The sequence below is a fragment of the Cetorhinus maximus genome, chromosome 10 (assembly GCF_964194155.1).
Source record: "Cetorhinus maximus chromosome 10, sCetMax3.hap1.1, whole genome shotgun sequence".
Classification (NCBI taxonomy): domain Eukaryota; kingdom Metazoa; phylum Chordata; class Chondrichthyes; order Lamniformes; family Cetorhinidae; genus Cetorhinus; species Cetorhinus maximus.
This window is the reverse complement of record NC_135888.1, coordinates 98,976,671-98,999,373: the sequence shown is the minus strand read 5'-3', so window position 1 is coordinate 98,999,373 and position 22,703 is coordinate 98,976,671. Positions and strand designations below refer to the sequence as shown.

Below are 22,703 nucleotides of genomic sequence, written 5' to 3'. Positions count from 1 at the left end.
GCAGGCCCCGATTCTCCCTCCTCCCCCTGCCCGTACAGATAATGCTGAGCGCTTCCAGGTGTGCTTCACGCTGGGTGGGCCTTAATTGGTACGCCCATGCAAAATGGCAGCACGCAGCTGATCGTGGGCGGCGATCGGCTCTGCGCCCGCTCCCAGCCAGCTGACCAAACGCGGAGAAAATTCTCCCCCCATGTCACAATCTGGCTGCGATGTCGCTGATCGGCAGAGGATTCAAGAACAAGGTCAGCCTCTTCCTTTAGCAGAAACGTGGAACTGGACCCGCTGTGGAAATTATTGTGAAGCAATGGCTGCAGAAATTCAAAATGCATCATGGTATCAAGTTTTTGAAAGTTTGTGGTCATAAAGCATCTACAGGCCATGATGCTGTTGAAAAATTTGTTGATGAGTTTGCTATGCTAATTTCAGATAAAAATTTACAATGCTGACGAAACGGGTCTGTTCTGGCCCCTAGGAAAAATGCTTGCAACAGCTGAGGAGAGTGCACCAATGGATGATAAGGATGCTAAGGATAGGTTGACTGTCCATAGCTGTGCCAACACGGCTGGCACACACAAATGTAAATTGGCTGTGATTGGGAAAATCCAATGTCCCAGGGACTTCAAGGGTTCTCGGACATTACCTGTTCACTATTATGCCAATAAGAGAGCTTGGATAACCAGTGACGTGTCTTCATGGTTTCACAACCATGTTGTACCAGAGGCACGTGCACATTGTCGCTTCTAGACAATTGTTCAGCACATCCCCCTGCTGAACTCTTGGTGAAGAACAATGTTTTTGCCATCTACTTTCCCCCCAGACGTAATGTCATTAATTCAGCCAATGGACCAAGGCAATTTCGGTCCATGAGGTATAACTATGGAGACTTCTTCTTGAATAGTTTGCTTGGTGCTGTGAACATAGGCTTGGGGGTGGAAACTTCCAAAAGGAGTTTACCATTAAGGATGCCATCTATGCATCTGTTAATGCCTGGTGCCTTGTTGATAAAGACACCTTGACCAACGGCTGGCAAAACCTTTGGCGCATAACAATGTTCATTGAAGACGATAATATTGACAAAGATTTTGAAGATTTTCACATGAAGAAGGGGAAAAAAACCTGGTAAACCAGCTCCTTGAGTATGAAAAAGGTACATCAATAGAATGTGTCAATACGCTGGAGGCTGAGGATATCGAGGAAGTGTTTAATATTGATAACAATCCACCCTTTGTGCATTCTTTGACTGATGGGGAGATTGCAGAAATGGTGTTACATCAAGGTCACCTTGATCAAAACAGTGATGACGAGGATGACATAGTGAATCTGGTAGAGAAAGTGCCCATACACGATACTATTAAGATGTGTGATGGGTTGATAGATGCACTTGAACAACGTGCATTTACAAGAGAGCAAGAGATAATGTCAATCTATAAAATAAAAGACAAACTTATGAAACAAAAGCCAATGTTGATGAGGCAGATGAAGCTGGAAGAATATTCAAGAATGCCTCACAGCAGAGTACATTGACACTCTGACCCCTCTCCTACAAGCAGAATCGAAGATGGTGCTACAGGTGCGAACTTATTACAGGTCCCCTGCATTTATTATTCAGTGTTACGTCTTACTTTTCTAGCCATTTAATTCACTTTAGACTTTAGCTAGCCTAGGCTTCGGTCATTGTAATGTAAGTAGGCCTAGGCTTATATGCAGTCTCCGAAAACTGAAATGATCTGAAATCCGATGCGCGATCAGTCCTGAGGGTTTCGGATAACGGATACTCAACCTGTAAAATGTTGCATAATGAAATTCTAGCTATCCTAAAGACTAATGATTCAAAGTACCATACAGTTGAAAATAAAATGCCTACTGCCTACCGGCACTAATATTTTTCACTTCAAAAGCATAGTTTTACTGATTTTTGGAGCCTCAAATGAATAACACATAGGAACACAACATAATTTAGATTTAGAAATGACGTGGCCAACACATCTTCTTAGAGCTCCTGTACCTCAAAATTTGGCACTACATCACTGTGCAGAGCTGTGGCAGACCTTTGGGTTGGTCCCAGGAAAAGTGAATGAACTTTCAAGATTTTGTAAGGTAAGGGAACTCCTGAGAGAGGGGGGAGGGGCAAGTAAAAAGTAGAACTGAATTTATTGCATAAGTCTTTATAAACCATGGTGCTAAGTTAAAAGTGCTTACTTTGTTGAATTCTTTTTGACATACAATAAAGTTTGTTTGTTTAAAAACGTGAAATCTTATGGCATAGTTCTGTTGGTTAATTGGGTGTTCAGATTTCTTCTTCTTTAAACATTAATGGTCCCTAACAGGATCATAACATGTGAAAAATTTGAGCATTTTTGCCTATTAGATTGTTTATTTGAATTCTTTCATATTCAACATCTCATCGGGTTTAAAAATCCAGTTTCAAGTACAAAGTCCAGCCTTTTCGATATTTGTTCAGCTTGAAATCCAAATAGATTGTCTGTGTGGGTGGCATGAATTTGTAAGTGATAATTTTATTGCTGCTTTCAGTTAGATAATAACATTAAATATGTTAATTATTTAAATGATAATGCTTCTTGTATTGAACCTACTGACCCACAGAAACTTTCGGCTTGTTCCACAAGCCCTGTATGAATATTTTGAATGATAGCCAATTAATGTGATTAAAGGAAATATAGTTTGTTAATGTATTTTATTCTGAACAGCATCTTGAGCAGCAACTTCAAGCTACCTGGAAAAATCGGTGTATGAAGTTATCCTGGGGTAGTGTTGAAATTGATATTGCGTGTCTGAAATAAAACTTGGGTCACACCTGAGAAGTGGCACTGAAGAAAAGGGCAAACATTTATACGGCACATTTCATGACCTCAGGATATCCCCAAACTGCTTTGCAGCCAATGTACTTCTGCCGTGCAGGCATTGTTGTAATGTAGGAAATGCGGTGGACAATTTGGGCAAAGGAAGGTCCCACACAAAGCAATGGTAACCAGATAATCTGGTTTTAGTGACATTAGGAATGATACCCAGCAGGGGTCAGTTCATTTAGGATAGGAGAGGTAAAGTTGGACAATCAGAAGAGGACAAAACAAGAGCGGGAATTACAACCAGCTTGGACACTTCGCAGTATGTCTTCATGCTTCTTGTTTTATTGATATCTGACATGTTATTTACTAATGCTGAGGATATGCTCTCATTCTTAAGAAATTAAAGACATTTAGATAAACACTTACAGGTAGACCAGAGAAACCGATATCTCCTTTTTCACCTTTTTGTCCTGGAATTCCTGGGACTCCTGGGATTCCTGAGTCCCCTTTAGGACCAATTATACCCTAAAAAGCCAGAAATACCAAAACTCAGAAAGCACAATACCTCCATTGAAGGCTCACATTTTAACACCATCACCATTAGAGCATGTGAACATTAAGAACATTGGGTAGGAATTTTTGGTTTGGGCCCAAAATGGATGCAATATAGGCAGCGAGCATGTGGCGGTAATTAAGACACTCGATCCAGTTTCAGGTTCAGCCCTCATTCAAATTTTGCTGGCCAGCTGCAGGTGTCGAATATCTGTAAATAATTGGCCAGCTTCTTCATGGAGATGGCTGGATGGCACGTGTTTGGGGGAGACTTAATACGTGGCCGAGGGAATGAGAACAGAATGTCTGCAGACCAGAGAATTTTCGTGGGGCTTGAGGGAGCATTCAAAAGGCCCCAAAGTACAGGAGGAGTAGGTAATTGATTCTGGAGGGAATTGATTACCGTCTAGAGATGACCTTACAGCTCCTTTAGGAGTCAGGCTACTTGGTGTCTTGGCAGCATCTGATGCTGCTTCAACTTTCCCAACCTTTGTTAGGACAGGAGCTGTGAGTGCACTTTTATTGGTGAGTATGTCAATGGCCCTGCCTCCACAATTTGTAATGGCTCATCATGGCAGGCTAAAGGGGAGGCCAGTATTTCTCCTCTGTTTCTGTCAGTTGGAACAGCCGCCTGGAAATTCACACCATGCATATGTATAATCTCTTCAAAAATATTTTAAAAAATTTTCCTGATGGTGTAAGGGCAAGTGTAGAATCTCATTCCAAATGATCCAGGGACAGATTTTCCATCTGTGCACATTGACATTGGCCAGCTAATTGTGTGTGAATGTGCTAAAGTTGCCAACTCTGGGTTGGACATATTCCTGAAGGTGTCATCCCATGATCTCATGCCTCCAACTGCCCTGCCCCCACAATCCCACCGTTTGTTACCGGGCGTGTCCATCCTTTTGATGCTCCACCTCCCCACACCAATTCGAAAACAAATGGACTCTTCATCATCTAACTGGATAATTCTTGATATCAGTCAAACATGTCCAACATTTTTATAACTGGTAATCAAGTCTGGGATGGAAAGGGTTTCAGGTGTCCTTCTAGACCGGAGGCCAATTGAGACCCTTAAGCGGCCACTTAAGAACCACGTAAGGGCCTCACCCCACCACTTCTGGTATTCAACCAGTGTCAGGCAGGGGACTTGCCATCCCTACCTGGGTTTGCTGAATGGCACTCTGTGCCTGATTGAGGGACCTGGCATCAAGAAGGGGGACCCTGGAAGAAGCCAACCCCTGCTCTTGCTTCCAACCCCCCCTCCATCCTTTTCACCGGTGACCTCAATTCCACCCACACTCACCTCTAGCTGGGGATCCATCGATGATCCAGATGGTAGGCTCTAGTGTAGTACTAGCAATGGCCACTGCTTCCAGTGGCGGTGCCAGTACTGTACAGCTGCCAGCCTTTGATTGGCCAGCAACTCTCGGGGCAGGATTTCCACCCTACTGGGGACTTAATCCAACAGGAGGCCCGGCGCTGTCCTGATAAGTGCCTGGTTACCTCGGAATAGCGTTGGGCCTCCTAGAGAAAAGCGGGGCTGGATTTTATGGCTCCCTGCCGGGTGTTTATTTGGCAGGGGGGCACCTAAAATATGTCAGGTCACCAGCCCACTTCCTTCCCACCCACCCCTGACCTATTGCCCATGATATGTGGGGGGGTGGGGTCGAGGGGAAAGAGGCCCACTAGGCCACCTGCCCTTACGTCTATTGAGGCCATTAACTGACCAGTTAAGTGGCAATTAAAGGCTTCAATCAGCCTTCACTGCTATAAAAAGTTGGGCAGTGGCCAGCAGACCAGAGTGCAAAGGCCGTTTTTAGAACTGCCATTCTGGAAAGGTGGTAAGGAAGGGGGGGGCACATAATTCAGGAGGTGCCCTGCTCATTGCTGGCACACCTCCCCCAAGATGTCACCCCTCCTCCCCACTTTATTCTTCCCAATTTTGCCTCCAAACCCTGTTCCCCCTTGCACCCCTCCCTAGGGTGCCCGGGGACTTACCTCAGTCCGGTGGCCATTGGCTGTTCTCCATGGAGATGCCTGCAGTCTCGGCAATGTCCACTACTGAATTCTGGCACTGCTGGAGCTGCCATCCAATCTGATTAGCTGGCTGCACTCAAGGGCCCGAATCCCTGTCTACTGAGGGGCTGAAGTCCGACCTTGAGCCTGTTTATGCCACCCCGGCGTGTTATCAATACGGGGCAGGCTTTTTAAAATTCTTCCGGGGGCGAGCAGTGCACCCCCTGTAAAATCCAGCCCACGATGTAGGGATCCCACCGGTTCTCAAGCAGGTGGCTGAGACTCCCCTCGCCCACATTAAATCCCCGGCCTCCGTCTCTCGAGGGTCAGCAATTAATATGTTTATTTTTCCTAACTAACAACACATGTGATAATACTTAGAAGGTTTGTTTGATTTCAGAATTCAAATCATTCATTTAAAATAAATACGTTAGGATGAGGAAAGACAGTGGTCGGAATTTTACGGCCCGGTCTAGGTGGGGGCGGGGCAGTAAAGTGCGGTGAGTCATTGTAAACTCCACTGATTTCAGCGGGAACATAAAATCCTGCTGCCACAAAATTCAGTGTTTCTTCATCTATTTGCCTCTACTTCTTTGGTTAATGCTATCAGAAAAATGCAACTGAAAATCCTGACAATAGGAAGTAAGGTTTGTGGGCAAGAGTTAGGGACCTCCATAAATGTCTAAATAAAATATACGCATATAACATGCACACTCAGATGTTGGGATTTATTTAGTAAGAACTTCAATATCAAACTACATCATTATCAGTTTAAAATTATCATTAAACATGTCCTGTCATGCAGCCTAAGGGTATTTGCCAAACATTGTGCTTTTTGGGAATCTCGTCCACCAGCAATGGATATTTGAGATTTGGGCAATTACAGCAAATGATTTTGTGATAATTAGTTTAAACTAAATTCACGTTTGGATTTCCAATATATATTGATTGAAATGCAATGTTGGAAAATTACCTTCATATCTTGTTTTTTAAAGGCAATTACTTATCTTAGGTCGGTTAGTGATTAACCTTTCTTAAAAGTAAAATAATCTTATAAATGAAAATGGGTAGGCCACAGTTTGTTGCATGTGAAATGTCCAAAGGTACATCTGAAGTGTGTTCATGTCAAAATTTTCAGATGCTCAGGGACAGCAAAGGGAATGACACAGAATACATAAGGGTTGAAGTCATGCTTCAACTATACAAAGCCCTGGATATCTGGAGTACTGTGAGCAGTTCTGAATGCGACACCTTAGGAAGAATGTATTGGCTATGAGGGAGCGTAAAGTGGATTTACCAACGTGATACCCGGACTCCAGGCACAGGAGATACAATTTAGGGTTGTATTCCCTGGAATTTAGAAGGTTAAGACATTATTTGATGCATGTTTTCAAGTTTTTAAGGGAACAGTTGGGATAGATAGAGAAAACTATTTCTGCTGGCTGGGGAGTCTAGGGCCAGAATTTTCGGCTCGGCAAGCGGGGGCGGGGCCGTTCCTGCTGAACTGTCAAAGGCTTAATAAGGCCATTTAAAAACTAATTAAACCAATAAACTGAGCTGCCCATCCAACCTTAAGGTTGGCGGGCAGGCGAAGAGCCCAGGCAGCCTTTGCATTTTTCATGGAACCTCATCCACGGGCGGGATGAGGCTTCATGAAGTGTTTAGAAGCTGAATAAAATTTAAAAAAAAAATTAATTGACAGGGAAAGATTAAACAGGTTAGGACTTTATTTCTTGGAGCGTAGAAGAATGAGGGGAGATTTGATAGAAGTTTACAAAATTGTGAGGGGTATAGACAGAGTAAATGCGAGTAGGCTCTTTCCACTTAGATTAGGAGAAATAAACACGAGAGGACATGGCTTTAGGATGAAAGGGGAAAGGTTTAGGGGGAACATCAGGGGGAACTTCTTCACTCAGAGAGTGGTGAGAGTGTGGAACTAGCTACCATCTGACGTGGTAAACGCGGGCTCACTCTTAAGTTTTAAGAATAAATTAGATAGATACATGGATGGGAGAGGTCTGGAGGGTTATGGACTAGGTGCAGGTCAATGGGACTAGCGGAATAATATTTCGGCACAGACTAGAAGAGCCGAATGGCCTGTTTCCTGTGCTGTAGTGTTCTATGGTTCTATGGTTCTATGTCCCAGCTCATGTGACACTGTCACATGAGGGGACATGTCTTAAAATTTTTTCTTTCCTTTATTTAGCTTTTTAAAACTTAAACTAATCTCCCTGAGGCACCTCTGTGCCTCAGGGAGATTTCTGTGCTCTTTCGCACGCATGCACAAAAGAGCACAGGCCCTGACTCAGGGAATTCCCCCCGCCCATACAGGGAGGGCACAGCGCTTCCGGGCGAGCGTCACGCTGGGCGGGCCTTAATTGGCCTGCCCATGTAAAATGGCGGCGCGGACACGGACAGGGGCGCTGATCTGGTTCGCGCCCGCCCCTGCCCGCCCCCACATAACCCCCCACAACGGGTGGAAAATTTTCCCTTAGGACAAGTCTAGGACAAATTAGAGTCAGCTTTCTGCAGTGAAATTAGGAAACACTTCTACATGAGATCGATAAATTTTCGTAAACCAAAAGATATTCAGGGATATGGGGCAAAGGTGAAGATATAGAATTAGGGCACAGATCTAATTGAATGCTGAAACAGGCTCAAAGGTTAAAGGCCTCCTCTGGTTCCCATATTCTTACAATGCAAGAAGTGTGTGACGGTACCATGTGAACAGATAAATGTTACAATTTCATAAATGTTTTTAGAAATGCTTCAAATTTTTGTGTATTGTAACTTAAGCCAGTACACTTCAAGTCATGTATAATTATACTAGGACAGATATTTTTTGAATGAAGAAGACGACATGTGAAAGTAATCTGATCTGAATTGCAATATAGAATTTGATGTTTTGGTTGGGGTGCTTCAATCAAATCTAAGGAACAATTGGATATAAACTTTGTATAAATATCTTTTAAAAAAAAACATTGGCTGAAATTTTCCAGCCCCATCGTTGGCGGGACCCGCCACGGGAAATTCGGGGGCCCAGCCAAGAGTCTCTTAATTTATGGCGAGACCGGATAATCCTGGTGGTGGGCGGGGTCAGAAAATTCCATCCATTAACAGAGTGGCACTCTGATCCTGGAGCTCACAATGGCAGACCCCTTAGATAGAGCTGAATGAGGATCAAATCCTGTCAGCCATTGCATATCCAGATATCGATAAAATCCCCAGGAGTTGGTGAAAACATATGCTTTTTGAATATATCAGTATGGTAAATCTTTAATCCTTGTTTTAGTTTAGCATTTAGGGTAAAACTTTTTGTTATAATCTTTGTGCCATGTTCCTTTCAATTTAACACGTTCTAATTCATATTTACTGTGAAAACATTACCTGTAGTGCCTCTTGAATTTTTCCATCATAGTCTATTATTCCTGTTATTCCTTGTTCACCTTTTGGACCCTTCATACAAGTTGATAATAAATAAAGAGGAAGTATTAATTGAACAGTATGAGAAAATCAGTTCAAATCCTTCAGCTGAAGGCTGGACAAGGTGACTTCTAAACTTCTGGTGCTGGTAACCCCAGATATAAACAGTACTCATCCCATACCTCCCTCACCGCACCTGGTGGCCTTTCACCTTCCTTCACACCAGGAATATGCGCAGCACACAAAAGGAAATCAGTAACTTTTCACAGCTGCTGACACCAGTGCTGGCATCACATGTGTTCATCAGAGATGTGCCCAGAGTGCCAATAGATCATGTAAATGAGTTTCCTATGCATTATCACGCAAGGCCAGCTGTTTATTACACAGGTATCGAGCATCTCAACAGGTCTGACACGCTATTGGTGGAGGAGGCCGGGGCCTGGCTTTACTAGCTCCACTCTGCTGCACTTCAGGGTTAACCTCTCGAAAAATATTGTTGTAGAAATAAATATTTGAACACATTGCCTGAAAGAGTGGTGGAAGCAGATTCAATAGTAGTTTTCAAAAGGAAATTGGATAAATACTTCAAAGGAAAAAATACCAAGCTAACGGAAATACCAGCGGACTGGGACTAACTGGACAGCCCGTTCAAAGGGCCAGCACAGACATGATGAGCCAAATGGCCTCCTTCTATGCTGTATCATTCTATGTTTCTATGAAATAACTATTTGCTTAATATTTTGTTTTCTGAAATTTCAAGGGCATCCTATTCAACTTTAATATGCTTGTTTCAAAATGTAGGCAATGCTTGACTTCCTCGTACTTGCTGCAGTTTAGACTAATGTCAGCCTTGGTTCCGTGATAGCACTGTGCCTCTGAATCAGAAGAATGTGGGTTCAAGTTCCACACCAGAGACTTGAGCACATGATCTAGGTTGACAATTTGGTCAAATTGGTTGAAGGAGTGCTGCACAGTTGGCGATGTCTGCCCTCTCAGCTGGGTGTAAAGTATCCCATGGCACTAATCAAAGAAAAGCACAGAGTTCTCCATAGTGTGCTGGCAAACCTTTATATCTCAATCAATATCTCTTATAAAAACAAATCATCTGGTCACCATCTCATTGCTGTTTCTGCGTCCAAACTGACTGTTGTGCTTCCTCCTTTACATTAGTGACTACGCTTCATTGGCTCAGATGGGCTGAGATTGCAAAAGTCGCTATTTAAATGCAAATTCTTACTTGCTTGGTTGGCAGTCTGTACCATATTGTGAAACATTAAATTTCAGGCTGATGTGTGCAAATACAACATACAAGTTATTCTTTTCATAGAGGACATTTTTCTCTGCATGCTAACTATAAAAAAATCATAAATGTCTTCATAATCAAATCATCTACTAGTTAATGACACCTGGAGTACAGAGGAAATCTTCCCCATTAATAATTCAAAGGTGAAAGCAAAACACTGCGGATCTGGAAATCTGGGGTTGAATGTTCCCTTTGGCGTGCGGGGGTGGGTCCCACATGTCCGTGTGTAAAATGACGCGCGGTGACGTCAGGCGAGTGTCCTGACGTCACTGCGCGCCATCGTGATATGATGATGTCCGATGCGCGCCCGCCATTAATTAACGGGCCACTTAAGGCCCTTGAGGCGCCAATTGACGCCGATTTTTCAGCACCCGTGCAATCTTCGGCTCGGCGCATGGGCGCAACGGGCAGGTGGGTAGGGGACATTTGTATTAACCTCATCCACGGGCGGGATAAGATGGCTCACTGGGGTTGCGAGTGTGCATAGTCAAGCATTTATTTCTGAAAGTTTTTGAAAGTTGCCTGTGTGATCTGCAGTACTTCAAAACACATACCAGCTGCTTTTTCTGGACTCTTAAACCTTCAGGTCAGCATCTGCAGTAAGGAATCCTTTCTGGGCCTGCAGGTTTCAGGAAGCCTTCCCATAGCCTGGGAATGGGAGCTGAACTGTCCACTGGAGGCAGCTCCTATGAGGAGGAAGGGAGGGCTAGAAGGGGGTGGAGGCCAGGAGTGCATATTCAGCCTGCAGGGGAGCCACCTTTGGGAGGACAGGTGCAGGCACAAGGGGCGCAGGGCCAAAAGGTAGTCGAAGGTGGAAGGGGCCGCAGACGACGCCACTATCCTGCTGCCAGGGTTTAGAGGCGGTGAAGCAGCTACCTCAATATGACTGAGGCGCAGTGCCAAAGGAGGCTCCGTCTCTCAAGGGAGACAGTCAACTATGTCTGTCAGATGATTGGGCCTGAGATCCCCGCTAACTGTGTGGGCGGACACCCCATACCAGTGGCTCTGGAGGTCACAGCTGTCCTCAACTTCTATACCTTTGGCTCCTTCCAGGGTTCGGTGGGTGATCTTTGCGGTGTCTCCCAAACAGCTGTCCACACTTGGTCAATCAGGTTACAGGCACTCTGTTCAGGCATGCATTGACCTTCATCCACTACCTTTGGGACCAGGCAAGCCAGACACAGCAAGCCAGAGGCTTTGTGGCCATTGCTGGCTTCCCCTGCGTCCAGGGTGCAATAGACTGTACACATGTGGCCATCAAGGCGCCAGCAGGTGAGCCCGGTGCCTTCGTCAACAGGAAGGGCTTCCACTTCATGAACGTGCAGATAGTGTGTGATCACAGGATGCTGATTTTACAAGTCTGTGCAAGGTACCCAGGCAGCTCCCACGATGCCTACATCCTCAGACACTCTCAGGTACCGGGGGTCTTCAGTGCTCCAGCCCGGCTTGATGGATGGCTGCTGGGTGACAAGGACTATCCCCTCAGAAGGTGGCTCATGCGATTCTCTGTCATCCAAGAACAGAAGCTGAGCAGTAGTACAATAGGAGCCAGGGCACCACAAGGGCTGTGGTGGAGAGAGCCATCGGTCTTCTCAAGATGCGCTTCCAATGCCTGGACCACTCAGGGGGCGCACTCCAGTAACCCCCAGGTCGTGTCTCGGTGATGGTGGTTGCATGCTGTGCCCTCCACAATCTTGCGCTGGAATGGGGGGACGCAGTGGACGATGAAGACATCGACGCAGTGGCTGTGGCTGCACACGATGAGTCCAGCAGTGAGTCCGAGGATGAGCATGCACAGGGAAATGCTGAGGGGGTAGACGCTGACCCGGGCATACTCCCGGGAGGCAGGGACACCTGGGAGGCTTTAATCCAATGAACCTTCAGTTAGCACACCATAGATGGACCACCAGGACAAGCCTGGGCTGTAGGCTCGATACTTGACACCTAAGTGCAAAATCTGCCAGGTTAGGAACAGTCACTAAGGGCCTTGTTAATAAAGCTGAATGTCCCACAAAGCACTCATTACAGTTTTGGAAACCATACACATGCAGAAGAAAAGAGGCACCCTCAGCCATGGTGACATATCTGAATTTATTAGGTCAAGCAAACCAACTTATTCCAAAAAAAAAGAGAATAGTGTTACAAATCAAAACAAATCATAGGGACCTCATCTCGGGCCAACACAAAAGCACCAGTGATAAACCCGTGGTGTGCCTAAGGTGCCTTACGTTTTCGTTTCCAGCTGCTATGTCTTGGTGCTGCCCCCTCGCTGGGACTAGCATCTGAGACAGCCTGCTGACTCTGCTGTCCTGTTGGCCTTGATGACCTTGGCAGCCATCCCCTGGCCCATGGAGCCTGTGCTGGGCCCACCTGGGAGGGAACTGCCAATTCCACAGCTGGCATCTCCCCAGTTGTCGCAGCCTCATCGGATGCAACGGTCACTGGCAGAGGGGCAGAGGAGCTGCCGCCCTCATCCGTAGCGCCCTGAGAGGTGCCCGCAGAGACGCTAGGCAGCTGCTACGCTGACGTGAGATCACTTTGGACTTCCATGCTCACCATGGATGGATGGGCACCAAGCTGGGAAAGCTGATGCCCAAACCATCTCCCACACTGGCACTGACCAGCTGAGGTCAATGCCAATGTGAGGGCTTGCTGGTCAGAGCGCATCCCCAGGAAGCCCTGATGGGTCTGCTGGAGGAGGCTCTCCACAAGAGTCGTCACTCTCTCCAATGGAGGACGCATGGCGCTCAGACATGTGGCTCATTGCTTCGATGATTGTCCACATAGACTCCTCCGCCACGGAGACTCCCGCAGATGCTCCTGCACACCCAGCCACATTTCCTGCACCTGGCTGTGTCGCTGACGACTCCAGAGGCACATCATCAGGCACCGACTCAACATGTGCCTGGTCCCCTGCAGTCCTCCAACTGCTGGCGCCATGGACACTCTCTGTCTTTGCCAGTGACTGTGAACTGTCCTCACCACTGTGCTCCGGGACACTAGCCGATGTTTGAATATCCACCAAGGTGCTAGTATCTGTGCTGGTGCCTGCCTGGCAGAGATGGTGTGACGCTGGTGAGACTTCAGGGCCATGAGGTGTGAGAGGGGGGCCTCTGCTGCTCTTCTTCCTAGCCCTGCTCCACTGATGCTGAAAGGAAGAACAAGAACAGTGGATCAGTTAATGTGGAGACAATGACAAAGTGTATCCCTGTCCCCTGGATCATCATGTGCTCATCCTTCCATAAGCAATGGTCAAGCCATGTTGCAAAATTAAATCAATTAACATTCAGCACTGTTATGGCTGTTTGGAGAACAATGCTGACCTCATGTTGGGCATAAATACCTGGCCGTGTCACCCCAGCCTCACCGACACCAGTGGATGTTAGCGCATGGTGCCTCTCCAGATCCAGGGCCTCCTGCTCGAAGCGGCTAAGAATGGTGATCTGCGCCTGGCCGCTGCCAGTCCTCACACGCTCTGCCACGTTATGAGCATTCTTCTCCTGAAAAGGAGAGAAGAGCATTGATTAGTGCAAATTGCACATGGACTCTGCTCACGCATGGCCCACCCCAACCAGAGTGGGACATATCAGGGCTCCAGAGCCTCCTCACCCCGCTGCTGGCGAACACTCACACAAAGATGCTAGGCCAGTTCCCCCCCCGCTTCCGCCCCCCCCAACCCCTCTTCTCCCCACCACCCCCCCTCCCCCCACCCCCCCAACGCTCCTTGGACAAATGCTGCCAACATCACATTTGGCACCACACGGTATATCCTTCCACAGCAAGGAGGCGCAAGCATGTGGAGTGCAGAGCGCAGCAGATGGTTCGTTGCCACACCACCTTGAAGCTCCCCTCCCAACATGCCATCACCCTGACTTGGACATGTTCTGCAGTTCAAGCACAGCGCCTAGTTGCAGCTCCTCCAGGTTGCCCCAAACCAGTCATATGGGACTCAGTGTAACACATGCTGCGGGGGCAATACACATCTCTTCATCACCCTCTCAGGCTGACCTCAGCATGGGCAATATCTGCTGGCCCATCCAGCAAAGGACAAATGCCGTCAATGATTCAATGAAGTCACTACACTCAGACTTGCAGTTGGGGGAAGGGGGGGTGCGGGGACAGTGCAGCAGGGGGGTAAGCCGACCTGCTGGGTTACATGACCAATGCCGACATGGTACTCACCCTTCCTGAGCGCAACAAGTCATTGAAGTGCTTGTGACACTGGACCCAGATGCGCTGCACCACGCCGTGGGAGCTCACCACCTCCGCCACCTCCTCCCAGGCACGTTCCGTCATGTGGGGGGGCCTCCTCCTCCCATCCTGGGGAGCCAGCACCTCCCGCCATGTTGCCAGCTCCTTGAGGAGGGCAGCAAGGCAGTCATCCGAGAAACGAGGGTCACACAAGGGGCCCTACCCTCCGGCCTGGCCTGTCCCGCTGCCTTACCCTCCAGCCTGGCCTGCTCCGCTAGCCTACCCTCTGGACTGGCTTGCTCACCAGAAGCCCTCTGGTGAGCCCTTCCACTTGACATTGTGAGCAGCCTTGCAAAGGCTGCCAGCGCTCCATATAAATGGGCCATTGGGTCGCCATTGGACCCGGCAGACAATGCACTCCCGCTGCTGCCCGCCCACTCCCGCTATCCTCGGAAGTCGGGCATTACGCTGGACGGGCCTTAATTGGCCTGTCCGTGTAAAATGGCAGTGCGGGCCCGATAGCGGGCGGTGATCTTGTCCGCACCCACCTGCGCCCGCTCCCACTCCGCCCTGCTCCCGCTCTGCTCCGCCCCCTCCCCCCCACCAAAGAGAAAATTCAGCCCCTGAAATAGAAACAGAAAATGCTGGAAAAACTCAGCAGGTTTGGTAGCATCCGTGGAGAGAGAAACAGAGTTAATATTTTGAGTCTATATGACTCTTCTTCAGGTAAATTAAAGATGTCTTGGAGAATTTTATTGGTGTGGTCCCTTCTTGGGGATTGGGGAAAGAAATCACAGCTAAAGCGTAATGAGGTTACGTTGTTTCGGAAAGAAACGGATATATAGGGGGGATATTAGATTTTCCTGGTAGTTTGTATTATTTCTCTCTATGTAGAATTAAATCTTAACTCCAGAAATGAATGTAACCCAACAAAATGACTACTTACATTCAGTCCTGCACGCCCCTTTTCACCTTTCTTTCCAGGTTCACCCTAAAATAAATTCCACGATATCTTTGTTAAAATTTGCTGACTACAGATTAAAATTCTGTGCATAAGTAAATACAATGTTGTGTTTTATGATTTAATTAAATGCATGCTATTCAATAATAATCATGTGCCAACCTTGATCCCTCTCAGATTCAAAATGCTAGCCTCCCTTGATTTACCTTTATGTATTGTATGTATTGCAAAAAACTTAAATTAGAACAGTGCTTTTATCTGCTGACAAAATAATTTTAAGGTGCCAAATTAATTTATTTGGCAACTTTGGTCTTTGAGAAATCTTTTCTGGTTTTCCCTCTAGCAACAATCAGGTTCACTTCTATAGGTAAATAGTGGAACATCCCTGGGTTCATCCCTGAACATCCTTTGCATCCTTAGGACGCCAGGCGGAAATCTGGGCACCAAGTAACAGAGACAAGCAAAAGTGTGATTGAAGAGGTGAGGTCAGCAATTTGGGATCTCCAAAATGCTGGCGCATGATGTCTGAAGGACCTGTTGCCTTTGGTAAACTATATTTGGAAGGGTGGAGAGTACAAGCTGGGGCATTGTTCTGGAGCCAGGATGGAAAAAAGCCATGAGGAGATTAATAGATAAGGACAAAAATTCTCAAATCAATGCCTTGGCATTGGGGAGCTAGTTGGAGGTCAGGAATGATACAGATGAGAGATGAAGTGACTTACTGTAGGATAGGAAGTAGAGAGAGCTCTGATTCAACTATTGCTCTTACTTTTTTGGTTACTAGCAACATAACTGAAGCTATTTTAACATTGTGGACAGCTTCACACTTCATTCTTCCCCTTCAGTTGAAATCTGGTTGAATGATGCTGGTTGTTTTAGACTCGTCTCTCATAAAAATTCTGCCTATCACACTTGACATTGTGGTCTGTTTGAAGCATTGTGATTAAATGGTATCTCTGTTTGTAATTGAACTAAATTAAACTAAATCTGTAATTGAACTAAATCCCTTGAAGGTGGATTGATATATCGTATATAAAGTGACCCTTCCTCCTGGTAATCAATTATTGATTATCATATCACAGTTAGGTCACAATAATTTATTCTTCAGGATAATTTGGATAATAGTTTCATTTTTTTATTGTAAACTTATTTAACCTATTGTAAGGATAATTACAGGGCACTGTGGTCCTGCGCCACCCCCTGGTAAAATGTTAGGGGAGAGTCCGACCAAGATCCGATGACTGGCCCACAGCAATATAATGCTGGGAGCAGCGTTAATTGCTTTAAGGCGAGACCTCTGACTCTTTCGCGGGAAGAAGTTCCACCTTAGAGAGTTGTCCTATTGGACAGCCACCAGCTCTGTAGTCCTCTGTAGTTCCAGCAGTGCTAGCCTCTATAGGCAGTTCCCAATGCTGAGGAGCCCAGGTAAATCTGGGGCCGGGAGTCTCAGCAAGGGGCGAGTAAGGGGGTGGAGGGCCTGGTTCAGGAGGCCGGGGAGAGGGTTGACCTTGGTGCAGGGGGAGGGGGGATTCACCTGGGGGGAGGGTGCCGCAAAGGAGGTCAACCTTCACTTGCTCGACACGCAGCTAAAGCTGCCGGGTTTCAGGTATGGCATGGGCCTCCCCTTACCATGGGCAAAATACTGGCAGGGTCAAGATGAGGCTGTTCATGGCCACTTAATGGCCTCAATAGGGCCAAGGGCGCGCAGGTCACCCAGCGCCTCTTCCACTCCGCCATTTCAGGCAGGCTGGGGGCAGACAGGTAGCTATAGGGAAGGCCACCGGCTGGATTTTACGATCCCTGCCTTCAAACTCATCGGTGGGGGAATGTAAAATCCAGCCCTATATATTTAGAAAATGCAGTAAATTTATAGTTTACCTTTAATCCTACTAATCCCTGTAATCCCTGGTGACCCGCAATGCCTTTTTCTCCCTGCATAGATGAGGAATGTGCAAGCACAAATCACAAAATATTCAGTAAACACATAGACCCTCAAAACAGAGATCAAAATAAAAAACTGCGGATGCTGGAAATCCAAAACAAAAACAGAAACAGAAATACCCGGAAAAACTAAGAAGGTCTGGCAGCATCGGCGGAGAAGAACACAGTTGACGTTTGAGTCCTCATGACCCTTCAACAGAACTAAGTAAAAATAGGAAAGGGGTGAAATATAAGCTGGTTTAAGGGGGTTGGGGGGGGTTTGTTGGGACAAGCAGCCAGTGATAGGTGGAGATAACCAAAAGCTGTCACAGACAAAAGAACAAAGAGGTGTTGAAGGTGGTGATATTATCTAAAGGAATGTGTTAATTAAGCGTAGAAGACAGGATAGATAAGGTACAGATCGCTCTAGTACGGGTGGGGGAATACTGAAAGGTAGAAATAAACAATGGGTGGAAATACATTTAAAAATAATGGAAATAGGTGGGAAAAGAAAAATCTATATAAATTATTGGAAAAAACAAAAAGGAGGGGGGAGAAATGGGAAGGGGGTGGGGATGGAGGAGAGAGTTCAAGATCTAAAATTGTTGAACTCAATATTCAGTTTGGAAGGCTGTAAAGTGCCTGGTCGGAAGATGAGGTGCTGTTCCTCCAGTTTGCGTTGATTTCTCTCCTGGTGTATGACAAGGTGTTTACTAAAACCCGCTTTCACAGCCATATCTCCTTTCTCAGTGACTGTCTCTGTCTCCGGCTTACCCCACGTGGATTTCAACTGAAATTCCATCCCTCATGTTTCAAACCCACCCAGGATTACAGGTATCTCCAGGACATACAATGTTCCTCGGATTGCTGTTCCCATCGTATTCTGAGATCCACACTCAGTGCCATGCGCCGCCATATGAACACACTCGACCTCTCCCTCCAGCAGCACCGCCGCACCCTTTTTCAAAGCTGCGCGTTCCCCCAGTTTCATTTTATTCTTCGTCTCATCCGACGCCTCAACAAGAAACTTTTTCTCTTTCTCTCAAGTGCTAAGGAACGCAAGCTCCAACAACTCATCGACACCAACACCCATCCAGGACCCTCCACCCGTGCCTGTCCCTCTGTCCCCACCCCATCTTCCAATCCCAGCCCCGGCCGTATATTCACTATACCCCCTGACCTTCCCCTCTCCGACGCTGAATGTTCAGTGCTCAGCAAAGGACTTAGTTTCATACCCTTACGCCCTCATCTCAATGAATTTCGGTCTCGGCACGATGCTGAACTCTTCTTCCGCCGCCTTCGTCTCCGTGCTCACTTCTTTGGGCAGGAGTCCTCTCCCCGTTCAACGGATCCTTTTACCCACCTCCAATATTCTCCCTCCACCTGGACCCCCCCTCTGGATTCTTACCTTCTCTTGATCTTTTCATTGAGAACTGTCGGCGTGACATTAGTCGTCTCAATTTCTCTGCTCTTCTCACCCATTCTAACCTGTCTCTCTCTGAACTTACTGCACTCCGTTCTCTCAGGTCCAACCCTGATATTGTCATCAAACCCGCTGACAAGGGTGGTGCTGTTGTTGTCTGGTGCACTGACCTCTACCTCGCAGAGGCTGAGCGTCAACTCGCAGACACTTCCTCCTACCTCTCCCTGGACCATGACCCCACCGCTGAACATCAAGCCATTGTTTCCAGGGCTGTCACTGACCTCATCTCCTCTGGAGATCTTCCTTCCACAGCTTCCAACCTGATAGTCACCCAACCTCGGATGGCCCGCTTCTACCTCCTACCCAAAATCCACAAACAGGACTGTCCCGGCAGACCGGTCATGTCGGCCTGTTCCTGCCCCACGGAACTCATTTCTCGCTATCTTGACTCTCTTCTCTCTCCCCTTGTCCAGTCCCTTCCCACCTACATCCGTGATTCCTCTGACACCTTACGTCACATCAACAATTTCCAGTTCCCTGGCCCCAACCGCTTCCTCTTCACCATGGACGTCCAATCACTCTACAACTCCATCCCCCACCGGGATGGTCTGAGGGCTCTCTGCTTCTTCCTCAAACAGAGGCCAGGAACAATCCCCATCCACCACTACTCTCCTCTGTCTGGCTGAACTTGTTCTCACACTGAACAATTTCTCCTTTAACTCCTCTCAATTCCTCCAAATAAAAGGTCTGGCTATGGGTACCCACATGGGCCTCAGCTATGCCTGTCTCTTTATGGGGTATGTGGAACATTCCTTGTTCCAGTCCTACTCCGGCCCCCTCCCACAACTCTCTCTCCGGTACATCGATGATTACTTTGGTGCTGCTTCATGCTCTCGTCGGGACCTGGAAAAATGTATTAATTTTGCTTCCAATCTCCACCCCTCCATCATTTTCACATGGTCCATCTCTGACACTTCCCTTCCCTTCCTTGACCTCTCTGTCTCAATTTCTGGTGATAGACTGTCCACCAATATCCATTACAAGCCTACCGACTCCCACAGCTACCTCGACTACAGCTGCTCACACCCCGCTTCCTGTAAGGACTCCATCCCATTCTCTCAGTTCCTTCGCCTCAGTCGCATCTGTTCTGATGATGCTACTTTCAAAAACAGTTCCTCTGACATGTCCTCCTTCTTCCTTAACCGAGGTTTTCCACTCACGGTAGTTGACAGGGCCCTCAACCGTGTCCGGCCCATCTCCTGCGCATCCGCCCTCACACCTTCTCCTCCCTCCCAGAAACATGATAGTGTCCCCCTTGTCCTCACTTATCAACCCACCAGCCTCCGCATTCAAAAGATCATCCTCTGCCATTTCTGCCAACTCCAGCATGATGCCACCACCAAACACATCTTCCCTTCACCCCCCCGGCGGCATTCCGTAGGGACCATTCCCTCCGTGACACCCTGGTCCACTCCTCCATCACCCCCTACTCCTCAACCCACTCCCACGGCACCTCGCCATGCAAACGCAGAAGATGCAACACCTGCCCCTTCACTTCCTCTCTCCTCACCGTCCAAGGGCCTAAACACTCCTTTCAAGTAAAGCAGCATTTCACTTGCACTTCCCTCAACTTAGTCTACTGCATTCGTTGCTCCCAATGCGGTTTCCTCTACATTGGAGAGACCAAACGCAGACTGGGTGACCGCTTTGCAGAACAGCTTCGGTCTGTCCGCAAGCATGACCCAGACCTCCCTGTCGCTTGCCATTTCAACACTCCACCCTGCTCTCTTGCCCACATGTCTGTCCTTGGCTTGCTGCATTGTTCCAGTGAAGCCCAACGCAAACTGGAGGAACAGCACCTCATCTTCTGACTAGGGACTTTACAGCCTTCCGGACTGAATATTGAGTTCAACAATTTTTGATCTTGAACTCTCTCCTCCATCCCCACCCCCTTCCCATTTCTTCCCCCTCCTTTTTGTTTTTTCCAATAATTTATATAGATTTTTCTTTTCCCACCTATTTCCATTATTTTTAAATGTATTTCTACCCATTGTTTATTTCTACCTTTCAGTATTCCCCCACCCCCACTAGAGCTATCTGTACCTTATCTGTCCTGTCTTCTACTCTTAATTAGCACATTCCTTTAGATAATATCACCACCTTCAACACCTCTTTGTTCTTTTGTCTGTGACAGCTTTTGGTTATCTCCACCTATCACTGGCTGCTTGTCCCAACAAACCACTACCCCCCCCCCCCCCCCCCACTTAAACCAGCTTATATTTCACCCCTTTCCTATTTTTACTTAGTTCTGTTGAAGGGTCATGAGGACTCAAACGTCAACTGTGCTCTTCTCCGCCGATGCTGCCAGACCTGCTGAGTTTTTCCACGTATTTCTGTTTCTGTTTTTGTTTTGGACCCTCAAAACAGACTGTTTCCATCGTTATTTTAACAGCAGTCAGGTGTTAGCATTCAACATTTGTATTACATTGGATAATGAATGACAAGTCCCCTAAAAAGAGCAGAGCAGGGACCAAACTAAGAGGTATATTTTCTTACCTTTGTTAGTATTAATGTAAAAAGATTTCAATTCAAATTGGTCTAATCTAATGTCAGGTAAAAAGCATTAATATGCTATTCAGCCACGTGTAGTGCTGCTCTGAAAATTCATATCTTTCCAAAGGCAAATGAGAAAAGTATATAAAAGCCAATCCTTGCTTGTTTAAGGTCATTAGTAATGAACTGTCTGCAGAGAAAATGATCCTGACCTGCAGTGTCAAGTTTTTCTTTAATCCATGGTGTTTTCAAAAAATTTACCCTGTACTTTACATCCTCTTTGATGTACCTTTCACAATTGTGTAAGGCTGTCAAACATCCACAGGAATTAAAACAGAAAAGGATGCTCTTTGGCTTGGAGCTACACTTCCTAATGTGCCAGGACATGCAAATTGAATAACCTGGCTCCTTCCAGGATCATGTACAATTGTTGAAACATTTAATTGTTTGTTAGATTTTATTTCAGCTACTGAACAATATTCTGTTTGATTTATTTACAGAACAAAGCAAATAAACATGCAAGACTGCAATCAGCATATTAAACATTGGGGTAGATTTTGCCCTGAGCAATGTTATGCCGGCTGTTTAATAGCCCTAATGGAAAGCGGAGCCTATTTTGAGGACGGGGAAATTAACATGTGGCCAGCAGGTTGTGAATGGAAATTGAGAGCCTCAGGGATAATCCAGGTTGCTGCAACATCGAGCAGCCCACCCAACTTCTGGCCCAGAGAAAGGTATATCCAGGGGAAGGGGTTGTTCTCGGGGGCTGGGACCCAGTGCAGCAAAGGCTGAGGTCGTTTTTTTGTTTTGTAGGAGCACTTCTACTCCTCTGTAAAAATTACCTAAAATTTACATTTTTGTACTCCTCTTTGGATGGGTCATCAGTTACTACGCAAAATGTGCATACTATAGGCTCCACCAATAAAGCTCTAAAATGCCATTTATCATAGGGCCCCAGTTTGTATATTAAAATGGCCTACTGTTGGACTCAGCTTGGTGTCCCTCCCACCTTTGGGAATGCAACGTCAGCCACACAGTCAGAGGGAACTGGGCTCTAAGTCATGCCCCACTATTTTTGGGATGCTGCTGTGCCATTTTCACCAGGGGAGAGTCTTCAACATCGCTCCCATTAATTCATCACTCCAAAAGTGAATGCACTGGTTTAGTAAAAGGTTCATTCCCTAAGTGGAGGAAGTGACTAGCCAACTAAAATATAAAAAGAAGAAAGATCGGGGACAAAATACTCCTATTTTGTTCAGTTAGATATGAATATTTTTGAAAAACATTCTATCCTAGACACTGCAATGAAAAAGATAAAGCATTTTAGGATGACATCTCCCTTCCCAGTGCCTAGACTTTATGATAGGTAGTGACATTCTATTCTGATAAAATTAAGAAAAAAATTAAGATATTAAAATAATTATGTTAATATGCTAATTAGTAGCCAAAACATGCTGTGCTATGAAAGAATCATGAGATACTGCACATACCTATATGTATGCAAAACATGGACAATGTATAGAAGGCAACAGCTGGAAATGTTTTACC

At 46.5% G+C, this 22,703-nt stretch overlaps 1 protein-coding gene across 1 annotated transcript in view; it reads right to left on the bottom strand.

Annotated features, from left to right (window-relative positions):
- The window catches only part of LOC144685885 (uncharacterized), a 282,599-nt gene that overhangs the window by 40,669 nt on the left and 219,227 nt on the right, over nucleotides 1-22,703 (bottom strand). The window contains exons 9-12 of the mRNA XM_078550890.1: nucleotides 17,138-17,191; nucleotides 15,245-15,289; nucleotides 8,769-8,837; nucleotides 3,234-3,332 (exon numbers count right to left, since the gene is read on the bottom strand). Of these exons, the coding sequence (XP_078407016.1) occupies nucleotides 3,234-3,332; nucleotides 8,769-8,837; nucleotides 15,245-15,289; nucleotides 17,138-17,191 (267 nt within the window). The remainder of the gene's footprint in view (nucleotides 1-3,233; nucleotides 3,333-8,768; nucleotides 8,838-15,244; nucleotides 15,290-17,137; nucleotides 17,192-22,703) is intronic.